General features: G+C 42.7%; 1 protein-coding gene across 2 annotated transcripts in view; it reads left to right on the forward strand.

Annotated features, from left to right (window-relative positions):
• The first annotated feature begins 3,925 nt into the window (after positions 1–3,925).
• Positions 3,926–21,830, forward strand: part of TTYH1 (tweety family member 1) — a 201,824-nt gene continuing 183,919 nt past the window's right edge. For both annotated transcript variants that reach the window (XM_088450912.1, XM_088450913.1), the window contains exon 1: positions 3,926–4,240. In XM_088450912.1, the coding sequence (XP_088307038.1) occupies positions 4,115–4,240 (126 nt within the window). In that variant the 5' untranslated portion in view covers positions 3,926–4,114. The remainder of the gene's footprint in view (positions 4,241–21,830) is intronic.

Genomic DNA, 21,830 nt, shown 5'->3' on the forward strand with positions numbered 1-21,830 from the left:
TGGTGTCGGACTGGGACATGAAGGGCCCACAGGGGGAATGCAATGGTAGGAGCCCACTGAAGAGAGGCGGTGCAAAGCTAAAGGGGTGTGGCCAGCTAGCAGAGGAGCACAAGTAAAATGTAAAAAACATTCACAGGTCCAGAGCCAAATAAAAAATAACAACAGTAACACAGAATTTGATATTCTAGTTATAGTTTAAAATAAAACCAGGTAAGTAATAATGTTTATGTCCAGTCTCCAGAAGGCATAGGGTTTTGAAGCTGTAGCTCCAGTCACCTTGGGCTAGCTTGGATACAGCTATCAGCATTGTAATGTCTGAAATGTATGTATGGTGAGGGAATAACCCATTGTTAGTCCCATTACATTAAGGTGCCAGCGCCTGCTGTGCCACAGTGCCCATCATATAATGCAAAGAGTTGTCGCATTGCTCAATATATAATGTAGAGTGTCGAAGTGCCCGCCATATATGCAATATAGAGTGTTACAATGCCATCATATAATGCAGAGTGTCGCAGTACCCACCGTATAATGCAGAGTGTCGCAGTGCCCACCATAAAATACAGAGTATCGCAGTGCCAACCATAAAATGCAGAGTGTAGCAGTGCCCGCTATATAATGCAGAGTGTTGCAGTGCTCACCATATAATGCAAAGTGTCGCTTTGATAACCATTTAATTCAGAGTGTTGCCGTGACTGCCATATAAGGAAGAGTGTTGCATTGCTCACTATAAAATAAAGAGAATGTCACAGTGCCCACCAAATAATGTACTGACACAGTGCCCATCATATAATACAGAGTGTCGCAGTGACCGCCATATAATACAGAGTGACACAGTGCCCATCATATAATACAGAGCGTCGCAGTGACCGCCATATAATACAGAGTGCCGCAGTGCCCACCAAATAATGCAGAGAGTGTCGCATTGCTCACTATAAAATACAGAGAATGTCACAGTGCCCACCACATAATGCAGAGTGTCACAGTGCCCACCAAATAATGTAGAGTGTCGCAGTGCCCATCATATAACAGAGTGTTGCACTGATTGCCATATAATACAGAGAGTGCCATAATGACCGCCATATATTTACAGCATGCCGCAGTGACCGCCATATAATACAGAGTGCCGCATTGCCCACCAAATAATGCAGAGAGTGTCGCATTGCTCACTATTAAATGTAGAGAGTGTCACAGTGCCCACCATATAATGCAGTGTCACGGTGCCCACCAAATAATGTAGAGTGACGCAGTGCCCATCATATAATACAGAGTGTTGCAGTGATTGCCATATAATACACTGAGTGCCGCAGTGACTGACACATATTTACAGAGTGCCGCAGTGACCGCCATATATTTACAGAGAGTGCCACAGTTCCCACCATATAATGCAGAGAGTGTCGCAGTGACCGCCATGTAATATAAAGTGCTGCAGTCACCGCCATATAATACAGAGAGTGCCATAGTGGCCGCCATGTATTTACAGCATATCGCAGTGACCGCCATATAATACAGAGTGCCGCAGTTACTGACATATAGTAGAGTGCCGCAGTAACTACCATATAATGCAGAGTGTCGCAGTGCTCACTATATAATACAGAGTGTCGCAGTGCTCACTATATAATACAGAGTGTCGCAGTGCTCACTATATAATACAGAGTTTCGCAGTGCTCACTATATAATACAGAGTGTCGCAGTGCTCTCTATATAATACAGTGTCGTAGTTGACGTGAAATAAAACAGAGTGCATCGGTGACCCACATTTTACACAAATATAAATACACCCTTTATACACACACATTATTAATAAACCCCACCCAGACACTTACATACAACATTAATAACCACCGTAAAAAATATTAAAACACAGCATCCCCCAGTAAAAAAAATCCACCCTCCTCTCCCCCCACATATACAAACCAGCTTAGATAACATGAAAACATTTTTTCACACCACCAGTCACACTTACCTGCCCAGAGGGAAGATATGTCTCTCAGTAATGGATGGACCTGGCTCCTCTGTTCTTTGTTTGTATGCAGTGACTGGTGAGCGCCTGCAGCAGTCTCGGGTCCTCCCCCCATTGGCTGTGCGTGACATCACGGGGGTAAATGGTCGGAACTTAGTTTACCAGGGAAGTGGGCGGAGCTTCGGCCGCCGCGGGTGAGCAGAGCTTCATTGGCCATAGGCAGGGCTTCGGACGGCTGGGGGCTGCATGGGCAAGGGTCTGAAGTTTCACTCGCCTATTGTTAGGCCCTCATGGCAGCGTACCCCCCCCCTGTTTGAGGCCAGCTAAGCCCCGCCCCTTTACTGAAAGGGGCATGGACACAATGTATTTGGGCCCACCAGGGATTTACCCAAATCCCTGGCACCCCAATCCGAGCCTGTATATATCTGTTACACCAGCGTAGTGAAATAAAAATATAATGTGCCAAAAAGTAACATTATTATTATTTTTATTCTTCTTATTATTACTATTATTATTATTTTTACTACTACTAAATAACAACAATAATAATTAATAACCTACATTTTTTAGGAAACCCACATTAATAATAGGCCAACATTATACTTTTGATAGTATACATTAACAATTTGCTACCATTGTATATTTGGAGGTTAAGTGATCACATTAGATTACTTTTACACATTTGAGCCCTTGTCCCTGAATATAAAAATTGGTAAATGCAGGTGATCTTTAATTTCTTATTTCCACGAAAAGCGGAAATAAGAAATTATAATTATCTGGAACAAGTTCCGATAATTTATAAATATGCCCTTTAATAAGGTATTTAAAATTTTACAATGCACTGTACACCAGGGGTGTAAACCCTTCTACATATTTATTTTTGTCAATTTATTAAAAATTCTTGATAATTAGGGAAAATTATTAATATTTTATGCAATTTAGAAATTAAATCTAAGGTGTTAAGAACCGGTTTATTAAGCATCTCACTTGAAATTTAGCAGTGTTAGTTTGATATCATATTTTTACTGATCAATATATTTTTATTACTAATAAGAAAAAAAAACGACATTTTTTTTTTACTGGTGATCAGTAAGTTTACTGATAGCTAGCAAAAAATCAGTACACAGAGATTTTCAGGGACCAATAACTTGATCAGGAGAGCTTTCTGTAAAATTTTTAGTAAGACCTGGCCCTGGCTTTTAAATTATTGTTATGATTACTTCATTAATGTTTGTTATTTCATGCTTTAATTACCAACCATCTTAATTTCTGGAACTGTCCAAAGTTTTAATGTTGTGTCTGTGGAATTTTTATTGTACTATTTTTCTACATTGCCCTTTAATATTTATTAAAAAGGAAGAAGAAAAGACATAGATTATACTTAAATTCACTTTACATGAAAAGTGTGTTTAGATGCACCAGCTCTGCAGTAATACATCTCTGGAAAATACTAAATGCAGTATGCTATTCTGATTTTTTTACTGCAATATGTTTTTTTTGTGTGTACATTTTTATTTTATGTATATTTTATGTTCAGCCCTTTCATGTACTTTGTGTATCTGAAAGCCTTTTTTTTGTCTTGTAATGTGTTATTTGCTGTAATGAGTTTCTAAGTGTTGAGAATGCATTCTATACAGTCAGATTTTATTGCATATGAACATTGCTAAGTTACATTCAGTCCTCAATCTCCAGCACAAAACTCATGCTGATACTTTGTGTAGCAGCCCCTGGGAGAGGTCAGATGTCTTACTAAATGGTCTTTGTAACTCAGTATAACAAACCACAGAGACCAACTAATTAATAGAAGATTTGTTAATAAACCACTGGGGGGTGCTGCTACTCCCTTCCTTATTCTTCCATCACTGTGTTTCATCTCAGTGGATGCTGATAGACCTACATGTCTGACTCCTCCCTCTATGTTTCTTTGCTCTGCTTGCTATAAGCAATTATAGCCCAGAAGCATCAGTTCCCACCATGTCTACTGGTTGGAGTCGCTCCTAACAAGATGCATACAGAGCATTGATAACTAAGATATCTGCACTAGCACAGCCTCGTCCAAGGAATATTTTCTTAGTTTTTTTTTTTCTCCTTATTTTTACATTGATTTTTCTCTTTTTTTTGTTGTTTGTATTTATTTGTGGACCTGAAAGAGCCATGAGCTTAAGTCATGGATACCGTGCATCTTGGTGGACATACATTCTTCACCAGGTGCCACATACCAATTTCCAGTTTGAAGTGGTGGATAGCAACTTTGCCCCCCAGGAATGGAACTATCAGCAGGTAAGAGGGAGAACGGGAGGCAGGATAAAATAAGGAAGAGCAGGTGCATCAACGCTAACACAGGCTTAAAACACTCAGCAAGAGACATGGACGCACTGTGCTAATGTAAAGTTCATAACAGCATAATACTAGGATAATAAAACAACAGATGAGACAATAAGAATGATTCAAAAACAAATAAATTGCAGGATTATATTGTGCATACAAGAACAAGGCTCTTTGTATTTTCAATCCCTCTGAAAGCAAATATTATGTATATATTTATATATATATATATAATTATTATTTTTAAAATCTAGAACAATTCCGAAATAAACGTACATCCGAGAACAGTGTATATCTGGATAAATCACTTTTAACTCTCGGCTTGCCAGTAATGAAAATTTAAAGGACAAAATGGTGACTTTACGCAAGTTTGTGCATAATAACCATGTTCTGCTGATTTTTCACGGCGTGATTTCATTATTGCATGGTGAAAAGAAGTTTATGTTCACCAGAAGTTTCATACATATAATAATAATAATAATAATAATAATAATAGTAATAATATTGTTGATATTTTTGTGTAGATTTCTTATATACAGATGATAATGTTTTTGTTGCTGTATGGTAAATGTGATATTAAGTTTATGTTTGAAGTATTATTATTATGTGTTGGATAATGCACTCACTGCCCACTGTAAACTAGGCGCGACTGTACTTTATTTACTTATTTATATCATTTTAAAGTTGCTCTTTATTAATAAGTTATTGTTATTAGACAAATAGAAGCTCTACATGGACAGATAATGCTCCAGAACAGGAAAAGTATAAGATAATACGTTAGCAATGGCTCATGCATAATTAAACTAGACTTAGGAGATCACCCCAATCACACAAGTGTTTTCTGTAAAGTTAGTGATAAGTCACGCCAGGTGACACGGCAGCCTTGGAGAAGAGTAATATACACTACTGGGAAATTAAAACCTCTATAGATTTTAAAAAGAAAGGCAACTGATCCAAAGGAAATAAGACCTAGTGTATTGTTAGGTCTGTAACCCCAGACCTAACAATACTAGCAAGATGCTTTTGTTTAAGTATTGTCCTTGTGCAAAAGTGCTTGGGGCATTGTACTCTTTGAGCTGCAGTATGATAATTATTTATTGTGACTTTCATCCTTACAACATTAGTTTTGATCCATCATAGTGTAAAATAAATTTATTGTCACCATAGAAATCTAGGAACGCTGCTATTAACTATCATAGAGGCTTTCATCTTGGAAAGTTTAGGCCACATTAAGAGTGTGCTTTCACCCGTGCAGACTATGTCATTTCTCATTGATTAGCAGCAGATTCATTTTATTACAACCTATTTCTTTTATAGACATCATTTAAAGTCCATTTATTGAGGGTAGGAATTCCTCATTAAAATTTCACACGCTTGGCTCTAAAGCCACAAATCTACCTAGTTTGTCACTTTGGAAGCGCAGCCTGTTTAAATCTTCCATTATGTATGCATTTCTTTCTATAGATTATCTGTTCAACATGCAGGCAATTTTCTCCTTCCTAGCTTGACACTAAAATGTTCAGGGGGAGATGTACAGTATCAACCCTTCTAAAGAAGATGAAGTAAAGAAATTTCCCATATCAACCATTCAGCATCTAAATGCCATTTTAAAGACTATGCTAATGACAGCTAGAAGCTGCTTGGTTGCTATGGGAAACCTCCACTTTTTCACTTTAGAAAGTTTGATACTGTACATCTCCCGCTATAAGACTTTTAAACACTTAACTTACGGTTTGTTCCCCCCCCTCCAAAAAACGTCAGAAATTGATGATTATTTTTTTATTTAATAAGGTTTATAAAATATTTTTAGATTTAAATAGTTTATTGCACCCCCTTTTGTTCATAGGCCCCAATTGTAAACTTGCCTCCCACCTTCCATTGCAATAGACCCCTCAATCATACCTCCCAAATGTCCCGCATTCAGCGGGACAGTCCCTTTTTTTGGGACTGTGCCGCCCACAGGCCACAGTGTCCCGCGGCGGGGGGGAAGTTGGGGGGAGCATACACCGCTGCTCTGCATAGCAGAGCAGTGGGTATGCAGAGCAAGAACAGATGCTGTGCGCATGCGCACAGCATCTATTCACAGTACGGGAGGAAGCCCGGGGACAGCCCAGCATCTCGGAGATGCTGGGCACACCCCTTAGTGATGAAAACGGGATGTGTTGCTAGGCCACGCCCCTATTGTGATAGGCCACAACCCCTTTTTGGGAGATATGCTCAGTGGTCATAGATCCTATTAACAGTACTGCCCCACGAGTTGGATATGGGATGCGGGCACTCAAGATCCCGGCGCTGGCATCCCAACTGGGTTAAAATACCGACACCGGCCAGGAAGTACCCTAACCTTCAGCCTAGTGCCTAAGTCCTGCGGCTTTTGAATCAGGTCCCTAGTTACTATTTATCATCACCTCACTTGTGAAATAAGGGCCTATTCTTCATTGGGGGCCACGAGTTGCAGTGGTGGATGCCTAACAGAGGAATTCAGTATTTCTCCTGTGTGGGGACACCTGCTCCAAAGAGCAGCTGTCTCTGCATTTTCTAGAACTGTATTTCCTGCTGACTGTGCATGACCGGAGTTAACACATGCGTATAGCCGCTGGGAACTCACTGCGGAGGCGGCAGAGGGATCCATCTTCGAAAAAACCCCAGACCTCCTTTCCATAGGAAGGAGCAGGTTCACAGAAGCAAAAACTTCCAGGTTTCAGAGTCTGCTAAATACAAGGTAGCTCCTAATAAGGAATGGGATTGTTACTTAACATGCGGAAACGCATACAGGATGAGGAATAGGCCCCAAATTCTCATGAACTGGAAACTAGACTCTTGCTGGGAATTCTCAGTCATCTAATACACTATGTAAACAAAAGTTATTGGACACCCCCGTGCAAACGAAATGCATACTATTGCACACGAGTTCCATATGACCACTAATGTGGCGGCTTCAACAAGAACACTTGGTAGGGAGGCCCATGCACTTGCAGTTCTATGGAAACAACAAATGTTTTTATCAGGACGACAATGCCGCCTGTCATGTTATCAGGGCGACGCTGGACTGGTATACAGAAAATTCGGTAACCCGGATCGACTGGCCAGCTCAGAAACCAGATCTTAACTCCATTGAGAACCTCTGGGACGAATTGGAGCGACGGGTGCATTCTAGGCCTACTCAACCTTCTTCAGTGTGACAGTTGGTCACTGTACTTAAGGCGGAATGGCAAAACATACCGTCTGCTGTTGTCTAGAAACTTGTGGCCAGTTTGCCAAGAACGGTGTCTGCAGTAATCACTGCACGTGGTCGACCTACAAAGTACCGACGTCAATAAAATCTCGTTGATCTATTTACTGTGAGTGTCCAATCACTTTTGTCTACATAGTTTATAAACTGACCTCTGCATTATTTGCTATGACAAAGATACAACTGTTAATAGTGTTCACTCTAGCTCCGGCGGCATGCAGGGAGCCGGAGATAGAGAGGGCAGCTTTGTGCGCGTCCCCTTTTCATCATACTTGGGGGCGTGCCTGGCACTTACGGACAGGCCGGGCAGCCCCCAAGCACTGCAGACAGTGAGAATTGATGCCGGGCACATGCGCCCGGCGTCTATTCTCTGGCGGTGACCGGGTCACCGCACATTTCTCCACCCGCGGGACACTGCGACCCACGGGTGAAGACGGCACCCGCAGGCTGGGAGGGCAGGGCGATTTTTGCCCTTCTTCTGGAGGGCAGGGTGCTTTTTGCCCTCCAGAAGGAGGGCAGGGCGCCGCGCCCCGCTAAAACAGCCTAGGGGAAATGCTATGTTAATCTCACTTTCTGGGAACAGAACTTGCTACAAGTAAGACACACGTAGTATGTCTGTCACATGCACATCACACATGGAGACACTGGAGCCCCATTGTCATCTTTTGTGTGCTATAAACAGGACAGTATAGTGGTTTCTTTACTGTTTGCTCAGAACACCAATAAGGCCAAATCCACTTCCCTTTAACTGTAATACATTTGCTATTGTCAGCAGAATGATTATCTTCCCAACTGGAGCATTATCACTACATCACTGTGATCAGCAATTTGTGTGACTGTTCCACTTGCGTTACCGGATAGAGTACTATTATGATACACTTTAATACACATGTTGGATGATGTATAGTGAGTCACTGGATGATGTACAGCCATGGCCAAAAGTTTTGAGAATGATACAAGTATTGGTTTTCACAAAGTTTGCTGCTTCAGTGTTTTTAGACCTTTTTGTCAAATGTTACTATGGTATACTGAAGTAAAATGACAAGCATTTCATAAGTGTCATAGGCTTTTATTGACAATTACATTAAGTTTATGCAAAGAGTCAATATTTGCAGTGTTGACCCTTCTTTTTCAAGACCTCTGCAATTCGCCTTGGCATGATGTCAGTCAACTTCTGGGCCACATACTGACTGACGGCCGCCCATTCTTGCCTAATCAATGCTTGGAATTTGTCAGAATTTGTGGGTTTCTGTTTGTCCACCCGCCTCTTGAGGGATTGACTACAAATTCTTAATGGGATTAATGTCTGGGGAGTTTCCTGGTCATGGACCCAAAATTTTGATGTTTTGTTCCCCGAGACACTTAGTTATCACTTTTGCCTCATGGCAAGGTGCTCCATCATGCTTTTTACATTTTCATTCCAGTGGGGATACAAAGTTATGATGCAAAAAAAAAAATTTGTTTTCTTATTTTAAGAACACTCCGCGCTGTAATTATCCTAACCACTAAACTTTATGCACTAACATACTGGAAACACTTGTCGCTTGCTCTCTCTGCCCACTTATTGGCTATTTGGGAATCATTTACTAAGATGAAAGAGAACCCACTAGCAATTTGATATGAGAAACAAACACCAGTTATTGTTGGACACTAGAAAACTAAGATAATGCCAGTCTTGAATTTCAAATTTTGGAACCCATTGCAGTCAATCAGTTTAATTTCATAAACCTGATCTACGCTAGGCTGAGGAAATGGAAATGTTTAATAAAACATGAAGCAATTTTCCAGTTTTGACACTAACAGGTTTAAGTTTGCATTGCGGTTTCTATACAGTTGTGTTCTCATATACTGCGGCTTCAGTTGCGCCAAAGAGCCCTCTCAGCGCGTCAGGTACCATGTGACTCAGTCGCACCAAGCATGTTTCTCGCTCAAAATCTGTATCTTATACCCATAAATAAAACAGCTGGAAGCGACAATACTACTTTGCTAGATTGCACTGACCAATTTCATGTGCGACATTTGTACATCTGTGTGCGAATGAGTCTGAATCTGTATATGAAGTGCTACAATGCTGCGGACGCGGCTTCTTCTCACGCCAAGTTCCGTTCATCTGCGACTTTGTTTAAAACTAAATCCTGTGCAGTTAAATTCACAGCCCAGCGTCTCTAGTACACTGTCACTGGTCTGTCGCTGCATCTACGCTGCAAGTAAGATGCAAAATATAAAGAAAAATACGGCACATTGCACCACAGTTCAGTGGCACCGGGCATATCGCGCTGTGTGCCATATTGACGCTAGGTGTAGGAGTACACATCTATATAACATCGTTATTTACTCCTAATATGGTTATAGCCTTCTTACGAATAGACCATATTTTATCTTCTATAGAGGTTTCTTATCTCTGACCACATTTTCATAATTATATATTATTATGTATGAAATGTATCTAACGTGATGAATAGAATTATACACTGAAGTGTCAAAAGTCATCGGATAGATGCCTAGCATCGTGTAGGACCCCTTCTAGCACGGTGAAGTGCAGAAACTCAACGTGGCATCGATTCCACAAGTAGGTGGAAGACTTCTGCAGAGATGTTAACCCATGACACCTAGATAGCTCTGTGACAGCTCCCTAATATTTGTATGTAGGATGTTGGGTGCGAATGGACCTCTCCACCACGTCACATAAATGCTCAGTTGAGTCCATGTCAGACCGATGTGGTGGCCACACCAGTTGTCGGAACTGTCCAGAATGCTCCTTGAACCAATTCTGGACAACTTGGGACCGATGACACGATGCATTATCCTGCTGGAATATTCCATTGTTGTGGGGGCACATGAAGTTCATGAAGGGCTGCAAATGGTCATCAAGCAATGCAATATAGCGGTTACCGGTCAATAACGTGTTCAGGCGGACCAGCGGACCCAACCCATGCCACGTGAACACTCCATTATGGAAATACCACCAGCCTGCACGGAGCCTTGTTGACAACTGGGGTCTACGGCCTCCTGTGGTCTGCACCATACGGAACCCTGCCATCAGCCCGAAACAACTGGGCACCCTAAATCGAGGAATGTTGAATGTCCACACAACTTCGGAAATGGAATGTACCATCCGTCGGGCACCCATTATCATGCCTCATTCGACCTCTGATAATTCACATTGCATTGCCATGAGCAGCCTAGCCGGTGTTCAAACTGACTCAACGAGATGTCAGATTACAACTGATGCAGGTCTGGGCATTTCCAAGACGTCACATTACAGTGGCACCACCTATCATTACCTTTGTATACTTCTATCCCATGACTTTTGGCACTTCAGTGTACTTTTGTATTGCCTTTTTTCAGTTGCCATCTTTATTTTAAATCTAGAATGTTTACTGAATCTGTCTTCTCTATGTCATTGGATTATAATATCAGCGGCATTGAGCATAGTGAAAAAATGTTTATAAATAATGTACTTTTGTGCAAATGGCTAGTATGTTGTGTGAGTAGTAGGGATGCACCAAACCACATTTTTAGAATCTGGCTACTTTTACATATCAGATCTGCAGAGTACCAGCAAAGTCACTCACACTGATGCTCTGTTGAGCTGCTGATGCTCTGTGATTGATGTGAATCATAATATAACCTTTATCCCTCTGGGCCAGTATCACTGAAGCAGTTGGTAACTCTCAAGTGTCTCTGCGATAATTTATTGATAGATTGCAGATTGGCAGTGATACTACAGTATAAGTGACTTCCAATCACTGCTGTAAACGGCAATTGCAAAGCCAGCCTTTTAGTGAATATACTCCTATTTTTCACTAGTACAGTAGTTCAGGGAATGCAAGATTTAGATATGTTTGGCTTAACCTTAATATGCTTTACGTTGACCACAGAATAACGTATTAGCAGGTATTTCTGTGGAGAGAAAGCTCTTTAACGATTATAAATAGACAAAATATAAATAGAGTCATTCAGATTTGCATGTATGCTGGCGTTCATTCAGCATTCACTACAATCTGCATTGTCATAGTTTAAAGAGATTTAGGATTATCTACTCAATATGTTCATTGTGTTACCTAATTGAAGAACCTAAACTTCTTAAAGAGGAACTAAAGGGTTTAGGCAGAATGGATGAAGCCAGAGGTTCCCAAACTCGGCCATTACAGTCCAGGTTGTAAGGCTATCCATGCTTAAGTCCAGATGGTTAGATCCAATTGACTGAGGTACTAATTACGACACCTGTGCTCAAGCATAGAAATCCTACATGGACTGTAATGGCGGAGTTTGGGAACCTCTGGATTAAGTAAAAAGTTAGCAGAGACTGAATGGTATTAGGTTTATTTGCATTATTTGAGCAGACGTTCCTATTTGTGAAATAGTATACAGGAAAGTGTTAAAAAGATGGAGGGGAAGAGGGGAGAGAGACTCAGTGTGGGGGCGGGAGTGGCGAGAGAAGAGTGAGAGAAATTACTGAGTTTAATTTCAAGGTTGGCTTAACAAGAACCATTTAAAGCAAACTGTTTCCCAATTTCCACGCTGCAGTCAGGTTTCCTCCTGTTCTTTAGGGAATAAAAATGTTTTTCAGTGATATCATTGGGACACTGGCAGCTACTTGACAACCAATGGCAGCTGTGTTAATAAATAAGGGTCTGATTAAGAGATTTACGGTAATGCAATCGCAGCTGCATTCTCTCACGGATCACAGTTGCTAAAATATGCTAATGCCTTCCAAAGCACAGCCAAGCATAGGGACGGCCACTGCTGCCTTCTCATATCCGTCCTATGACGTTCAACAGCGAATACATGGGTACTATCAGCGCACATCGTCCAGTCAGGCAGCATGTAAGTCTGACCAGCCGCAAACACTGCGGCTCTCCTGACACACAGAGAGCTCTCATGCTGTGAAGGTGATCGCAATGGCTGATTTATGTCCATGAAACTAAACGGTCCAACATGTCTGCACTGACTCCCGACACTCCCAAACGCTGGCTACCTGTCACTCACTATTCAAGTGGTTCCTATGTGCGAGAGTAATCACAGTACAATCACTGCATGAGCAGTGTGGCTTTCGCGCATGCGCATTAGCAAAAAGTCCATCCATCTGCGAAAATATCGGCTTTGCATAAATCTTTGAATGAGGCCCTAAAGGCGGTATTAGTTTTGCATCGGCGAGAAAGTTCCGCCTGCCCGACTTTTCGCCTATATCGCGTGTTCTGGATGCGAAAACTTTCCGTGCACGTTCCCGCTTTTCGCCCTATTCAGTTACTAACCAGGCGAAAAGGCAAGCGGCGAATGCAGAACAGGCGGAAAGTACTGTGAGAATTGGGGAAATCAGTCTGAACCCCCCAAAATGATGCACTAACATAGGGGAACAATGTAGAAGTGTTCCAATAGCCCTAATAAAACCCTTTGGGGTACTGAAGTTGTTTAAAATCCTTGTTGTTAGCGTCCTTGTTAAAGTGGTGAAGAATGGCATAAAGCAGTATTTTTTGGTGAAAATAAGTAGTCCAGTGAAATTTGGGGTACTTGAAAATGTGTGCTAGCATATTTTTATGTAAAAAGTTTTATAAACCGTGAAAAACTCACATTTTGCATGCACCTGCAATCCTAAAATCACCTGATCCATCCTTGCAGACCCCTAAGAAGTCTATTTCACTAGTTTTTATGCTTGTCCCCCCACTTTGTACTTTCTCGCCCCAAAAATGAAAGTTCTTTTTTGACACAGTGGTCCTTTGGGGGCTGTCCCAAGGATTCTGAGTGGTTTCCCCATGTTTGCACTTCAAAATAAAAATGTTGCAATTCTTTTCTCCTGCTATGCTTAGGCAAATCTTTTTTCGCCTATTACATTTATTGATTCCACGTAGGCAAAAACTGTCTGGAATTGAATTTGAAGATAAGTTCCGACCACGCGAAAAGCCGCGATCAGTGAAACTTTTCCACGGAAAATGGCTTTTCGCTTCTATGTGTTTTTTTTTCTGTGTGTGTGTGCGCATTAGCCCCACTTTTCACCAGCAACGTAGCTGCGCAGGGGTGCTGTCTGTCATTTATCAAGGGGCTGCTACCTCGTTCAGGGGTGCTCTCCCCCCCAAGTGCCAAAAAAAAACCAAATTGATTGATTGATTGGATTAATAATTTTTTTGTCACTGTAAAATGTGACTGTAAAACCTTGTTCGTATGTAATGTATTGCATTAAACTCTCCTGAATCTTGTTCTATTTCTAGGTGCATGCAAAATATGAGTTTTTCACGTTTTATAAAACTTTTTAACATAAAAATATGCTAGGACCCATTTTCAAGTACCCCAAATTTCACTGGACTACGTATTTTCACCGAAGTGACAAAAAAATTATTAATCCAATCAATCAATCAATCAATGTGGGGTTTTTTGGCACTTGGGGGGGAGAGCACCCCTGAACGAGGCAGCAGCCCCTTGATAAACGACACAGGCAGCATCCCAGTGCAGCTACGTTGCTGGTGAAAAATGGGGCTAATGCGCACACACACAGAAAAAAAACACATTGATTGTTTGTTTGGATTAATTTTTTTTTGGCACTTGGGGGGAAGAGCACCCTGAACGAGGCAGCAGCCCTTGATAAATTACACAGGCAGCACCCTTGCTGATAAGTGTGGCTAACGCACACACAGAAAAAAAAAATTCTTTATTTTTTTAATACTGTGGGTGAAGAGCACCCCTGATGGACAGAGCACCCCCTCGACAACACAGCAGCACCCCATATGGACTGCAGTGACATAGGAGCCACTGAAGCTCCCCTCGCCTGTCTGCAGCACAGCTCCTAGTATATAGAGTAACACAGCACTCAAGGACAACAGGCACAGCACAACCCAGCACAGCAGCCAGCCCTAGTATGGACGGAGTGGACAACAGCCAGCCAGCCCCTATGACAGGTGACAACAGCCAGCCAGCCCCTATGCAGTATGGATGGACATTAAGCAGCCAGCCCCTGACAAGTGTCAACAGTAGCCAGCCCCTTAAACACACAGCAACAGTACAGCACAGCCCCCTCCTTCCTCTTCAGTCTCCACAGCAGGAATGAAAATGGCAGTGATCACAGGACCTGTTATACAATCCAAAACCCGCGAGAATCCGACAGGGGGATGATGACGTTTTGCCTCGTTTTTAGATCCGAATCAGGTGGGAAAACCAAATTGACTTGGATCTCGGCTCGGACCGCTAAGTTCGGGTGGGTTTAGATCTCTGAGATCCAAACCCACTCATCTCTAGTTTTTATGAGTGTTCTGTGATAAACAACACAGGCAGCACCCCTGCGCAGCTACGTTGCTGGTGAAAACTGGGGCTAATGCGCACACACACACACACAGAAAATGAAACACATTGATTGATTGGATTAATTTTTCTTTGGCACTTGGGGGGGAGAGCACCCTGAACGAGGCAGCAGCCCCTTGATAAACGACACATGCAGCACCCCTACACAGTTATGTTGCTGGTGATAAGTGGGGCTAATGCATACACACAGAGAAAAAAAACCACATTGATTGGATAAATGTTTGGGGGGCACTTGGGGGGGAGAGCACCCCTGAACTAGGCAGCAGCCCCTTTATAAACGAAACAAGCAGCAGCCCTGCGCAGCTATGTTGCTGGTGATAAGTGGGGCTAATGCGCACACACACAGAAAAAAAACAAATTGATTGATTGATTGGATTTTTTTTTTTGGCACTTGGGAGGGAGAGCACCCCTGAACAAGGCAGCAGCCCCTTGATAAATGATACAAGCAGCACTCCTGCGCAGCTACTGGATGTTGCTGGTGAAAAGTGGGGCTAATGCGCACACATACACAGAAAAATAAAAACATTGATTGGATTAATATTTGGCGGGACACTTGGGGGGGAGAGCACCCTGATCGAGGCAGCAACCACTTGATAAGAGACACAGGCAGCAAACCTGCGCAGCTACATTGCTGATAAGTGTGGCTAACACGCACACACACACACACACACAGAAAAAAAAACAATTTCTTTATTTTTTTTATGGACAACAGCACAGCAGCCAGCTCTACTATGGACGGAGTGGACAACAGCCAGCCAGCCCCTATGACAGGTGACAACAGCCAGCCAGCCCCTATGCAGTATGGATGGACATTAAGCAGCCAGCCCCTGACAAGTGACAACAGTAGCCAGCCCCTTAAACACATAGCAACAGCAGAGCACAGCCCCCTCCTTCCTCTTCACTCTCCACAGCCATCACGGTACCTTTTATACAATCCAAAACCCGCAAGAATCCGACAGCGGGATGATGACGTTTTGCTTCGTTTTGAGATCCGAGTCAGGCGGGAAAACCCGAGCTGACTTGGATCTAGGCTCAGATCGCTAAGTTTGGGTGGGTTCAGATCTCTGAAATCCGAACCCGCTCATCTCTTGTGAGTGTTCTGTGCGAAACATTTGCTGTAACAGTATGCTATTGTCAAATATAGCATGCTATACCAATTACAGGTTGAGTCTCCAATATCCAAAATGCTTGGGACCAGGGGTATTTTGTATGTTGAAATACAATACCATAGTGAAGTATTTTGGGAATGGGACCCAAATCTAAACACAGAATGCATTTATGTTTTGTATACACCTTATATACACAGCCTGAAGGTAATTTTATACAATATTCTCAATAATTTTGTGGCTCAAACAAAGTTTGTGTACATACATGAAATTAATTTATGTTTCATATGCACCTTATACCAGTGGTTCCTAAACTTTTTTGAATCACCGTGCCCTAGTGCATCAGAATTGTTTTCACGGCACCCCTAAGCCAAAAGTTTGTTAATGAGAAATTCAGAAATTTTTTTATTAAAGTGAAGTAAATTGTGCTGACCGGTCATCCTTAGGTTCATTCATGTAGTGGGTGATAGGTTTGCGTTTCTGTTTGTCCACATATTTACATTACATTGACCATAAAGAATTTGATTTGGTGCTGGACCACCAACCTGAGGCACCCCTGCAAGTGTCCCGACGCACCCCAGGGGGCCGCGGTACACAATTTGGGAACCACTGCCTTATACACAAAGCCTGAAGGTCATTTTATACTTTATTTTTAATAACTATGTGCCTTAAACAAGGTTTGTGTACATTGAACCATCAAAATGCAAAGGTTTCACTATCTCAGTCATGCTAAAAAAATCCGTATTTCGGAATATTTGGATATGGGAGACTCAACCTGTACATATTTATGTTTGTCTTATGCACTAGATAGTATCTTTGCCCTAATGGAATGTTCACTAAACCGTTTTTCTCTAATGCAATACATAATCTGTAGTGTATGCCATGCAGGGGCGTAGTGTGAAGCCATGGCGTCCGGAACATGTGGACTGTAGGGCGGGTGGGCGGTCTATAGGGAAGGCGTAGGCAGAGCAGCACCCAGAGGACCCAAAGCTAACTCTCCTCTTCTATCACATATGATCAACTGTTGCTCAGGTCCAAAAAAAGAGCTTACCATCTCCCTTCCTCCCAGAATCCCAGCCACATGATTTTCAACCAGTGGAACTGGCAGCTGAAGTTAGGGCTTTCAATGCCACCGCTCATGTGTATGGTAGCAAAGCTGGGTCACACATGCGCTGACCTATTAACATTTCCCTCCTCTTATTCCAGCCAGTATTGCTATGCGATAGTTTAAAGATGAATTGCAGCAATAATAGATTTTCTATCGCTGCGATAAGCTGCAATAGAAAAATGATTATTACCATATAGAATATAGACCCAGCAGAGAGACTGATACAGAGACATAGGGGAGAAAGTATGTCAATGAAGTTCTTAAAAGAAATGCAGACAGTTGCAAAACGGCTGAAACGAAAAGGAGAATGACAGACAAAGAAGTAAAATTGAGCAGCTAGAAATTGCGACAATATTCCCATTAGCTTCTGCACTAAATAATTTGTTCTATTAACATTTACGGCTAGATTTAATAGAATTTACCCAAAATGTTGGCATTTAATATTCTTGCCACTTTAAATGTCAGGGTCAAAGCCCATGATAAGCAGCAACTTGCAAAAAGCACAGCTTAGTAAATCTAGCCCCTAGTGAGTGAGATACAAACAGGTACAAAAAATGGTGAGTACTAGAATGACCTGTAAGATGAGACGATCATCTGATCCTTCTTTGTGACAAAGAGAAGACAAATTTGCAGGTCCCTTTCCTGACTTTCACAATGTGACTTTCTATGAATGACAAATGTAACTAGAGACTTAGAGTAGGATTTCCAGTACTATCTATGGAATAATGCAGACCTTACTGTAGATAGAAGAGTCACTGTGGAGTTCTGTGATCATATATAAGTATACAGAAAGGGTGTAGGCAGAGCTGGCCGTAGGCACAGGCAATATAGGCAAATGCCTAGGGGCATTCTGATTCCCAAGCCTAGGACCAGTGGTGGAGTGGGACGGCCGCAGCTACCGCGATCGGAGCCCAGATCCAATCAGGCAGTAGTCAGAATGAGTTTCTGTGCATGCGCAGAAGCTCATTCTGTTTACAAGTAAAATGGCCTCGGGAGGGCTGCTGCGTCTGCCCAGCAGCAGCCACTCCTCCCATGGGCCTTTGAGTCACCTTGTTGGAAGAACCTTTGCAGTGTATGGAACTATGGGATCTATTTACTAAGCAGTGTTAGGAGAAGTGAAGAGTGAAAAGTGATAAGGTGCCAGCTAATCAGCTCCCAACTGTCATCTCACAGACTGTGTTTGAAAAATGACAGTTGGGAGCTGATTGGCTGGCACCTTATCACTTTTCACTCTTCACTTCTCCTAACACTGCTTAGTAAATAGACCCCTAGATCACTTTCTTTAAAGGAGACATCCACTTTTGAGGAGCCGTTGTACCTCCTGAACATGACTAATATGCAGGGCCGGTGCAAGGTTTCTTGGCACCCTAGGCAAAACTTCATGCTACTCCCCCACCCCCAAACCCCCTATCCCCCCACAGCCTAAACCTAACTCTTTCGGCCTGCAGCCTACCCCTAACCATCGGCATCCTCTGCATGTCGACATTTCACATGGTGACTTTTCAGTTGTCGACATTGTGAGCAGGTTGCCTGTCAACAGTTTGCACCATGTTGACATTCTAATGTCGACATTGTAGTGTATTGACCCCACCTTTGCTCTGAGTCCTAGCTACCTGATCATCACTTCTCTTAAAGAGAGACATTACAACAGTTTTGTTCCCTCCTGCAGTTGTCCCTGTTGCCAGTGCTAATAAGATTTGGGAGGCTGAACATATTGTACCTGTTGCTGATGACCAGATGCCATTGATGGATAACGTGCAGTTGCACTGTTGCAGGAATGCAAGTGACACAAAACAAAGGGAGGACCCAGAGGAACAGGAATGATCTTCAGCTAATAACTGGCATTAGAGGACACCCTTCCCTCCACTACTCTCCAGTCTCCATCCCTGTAACACAACCCCCCCTGCTGCTGCTGGAGCTGGGAATCTGTGCAGTGATCACCGCTGTCACTGGCCGGCTGTGATCTTTAATGTTTGTTGAGAGCAATGCAATGCAGCACCTCTCACATGGAGTCCATTTAAGTGCTGACATTGCCAGGAAGTGCCCCACATCTGTGGCCACGCTTGGAACTTATTCTCCAGAAGCTCTGTCCATCACTAGTCAAGGGGCAAGCTGTGTGCTGGCAGCATCGCACGACGCACAGTCAGCTGGTGAGGAAGGGGGCAGCCCAGAGCAGGAGAAAAGAAAACGTATATCGGTGGACGCGGCTGATAAGACCCGTCGCCATTGCCAGGATCGTCTGAAAGAAGGAAGTCACTTTCAAATTCAAAAACATCCTTCATTTTCTCTCAGCCTCAGCGGGCTGCCCCCTCAGGTCCCGACACCCTTAGGCAACTGCCTATAGCTACCTAATGAAGGTGATAGGCTACATTGTCAGTCAGGTGATGTCTCAAACCTTCTAAAGAGTGGACAGGTGCGGAAGTTGCCCATAGCAACCAATCAGCTCCTGTATGTCATTTTATAGAATATACTTAATAAGTGATAGGTAGTAGCTGATTGGCTGCTATGGTAACTTCTCCAGTTCTCAACTATTTAGAAGGTTTTAGAAATTTCCTCCTAAGGATGAGATGTATCAAGATTTGGAGATTATAAAGTGGAGAAGTTGTCTAAGGCAACTAATCAGCTCCTAACTGTCATTTATCTAGTACAGTCCTTGAAATGACAGAAGTTGATTTGTTGCTTTTAGGCAACTTCTCTACTTTATTACTCTCCAAGACTTGATACATCTCCCCCTCAGTCTGCTGATGTCACTATAAAGTTGGCCATTCAACAAAAGATTACCTTTCCAACCATCCATATAGTTGGCTGGTTGGAACAAAAGTCTGGTGGCAACAAATGACAATCGACCATTTGCTCCCGAGCATTAACAAACGGACATTCAGATGAATTGTTTAAAACCTTTTGAATTAACCTATTTGACTGAACGACCATTTTTGTCCGTTTTATAGTGTTTGGGAGCAAATGGTCGATTGATCTAAAATAGTCCATATTAGTAATGTCAAAATCCATCTCCCAAATCTGGAAAGAGGGGTTAGATGTTTATAAATATCACTGAACTAATGCAATGTTTATCCAAATGATTTGTGTAAGAAATATCAATTGTTCAATAATTGTGCCACTAAATTATTTTCATTATTGTTGTGCTGTCAATATCTTAATAATTTCTCACCACTACTAAAATCAGATCTCAGATCTTTCACATATCTAAAGTGGAGGAATGTTGTTAATAAATCTTTGTATGTATGATCAGCCTGATATTATGTAAAGCAGGCAAAACAGGAGAAAACAGATGTAAACTATACTATAAATTTTGAAACATAAGCAATCTGTCATCCTCCTGTATTACAGTGGTTTAGTTCCTGGCGAGCAAGTAACACCAGTTGGAGTGGTCAGTAGTGGCCAGATATAGGGACCAAAGGGAGCCAGGTATTTTAATTTAAAATATTTACATTTTAAGTTAAAGTAACATTGCATTCCTAAACCAGCATTTTCCATCATTAGGACTACATGCTGATGAAATGAACATGTATATACAGTATACACAGGATAATGTGGCACCGGTCTAACAGCAATGGTCAGAGCTTCAAGGAAGATATAAAATATAAAGTGCCATTTATCCATACTTGCCTACCCTCAGAAAATCGGGTGCTGGTCCCGGCCGCCCAGAAAAGCATACAAGTATCTTGCAGTGTCTCCCGCCCACCCGCCTCCGCACACTTTCCTATTTAAAGTGGGCGGGCTGGGAGACCTAGGACGCTATTTATGCTGAATCGCTTCATCGTAGCTTTGGAATCAGTATGGTTCAAATCCCAACAGCGGAAGCCCGGCAGGGGTGAAAATCCAGATCGTCAAAAGGTAAGTATTCACTACCCCTATTCTACCCACTAACCCTAACCCACCCTTAGGGGTGCCTAACCCTAACCTCCCCCCAAGTGCCTAACCCTAATTCACCCCTAAGTGCCTAAACCTAACCCCCCTTCCCAGCAGCCTAAACCTAAGTCCCCCGGAGGGTGCCTAACCCTAAATTCCCCCCGGGGGTGCCTAACCCTAACTCCCCTTTCCCCTAGCCTAAACCTAACCTCCCGGAGGGGGTGCCTAACCCTAAGCCCTCCCCGGGAGCCCCTAACCTAACCCTCCCCCCACACGGCTGTCCGTGTTCAGCTTACCTTCGATCAGTAAGCCGGGTGTCGGGCTACCGGTGTAGGTCTAAAGACAGGCGTTGGGATTTCTATGCCTGTCATCAGTGCCTTGCCGGGATTAGACAGGCAGGAAACCGGCGGTCGGGATTACGACTGCTTCCCGTAGCCATGACTCCAGCTGTTAATATTGGCATTATATAGCAGGGTCATGGCCACGATGATGCAATCATGTTGGCATGCTCTCGCACTTCCCCCTCATGTGCCGACCTGACTGCCCTTTTCCTGTTAAAGCAGTGTTGCGAAACGTTCGTCAGCAGTTACAGCCAAGTGTCTGTTAAATGAATCTGGTTATTGTTGTTATGTGAATCTGTGCTGATAGAATTACTTTCACTCCTCCTTACACTCTGGTAACCTAGCTCCGACTTACCCTACACGGGAGACTTGGTCTCTACGTGCGTTACACTTAGGAACTGTTAGGCTCACCTCCCTATCTGTATGAATAATAGACTTACCTGGAATTGATTGATAACGGGAGATTTGATCCTTCTTAAAGTGTTACTTAATTATAAGGGTACAGTGACAGCATTAGCGGTTACAGCGGTACTACATATATACCATGCAAATGATCTACATACACGTGCTATTAGGATAAGAGTGACTTATGACA

Source organism: Taudactylus pleione, unplaced genomic scaffold (genome assembly GCF_031769625.1).
Source record: "Taudactylus pleione unplaced genomic scaffold, aTauple2 ptg000535l, whole genome shotgun sequence".
In the NCBI taxonomy this organism is placed as follows: domain Eukaryota; kingdom Metazoa; phylum Chordata; class Amphibia; order Anura; family Myobatrachidae; genus Taudactylus; species Taudactylus pleione.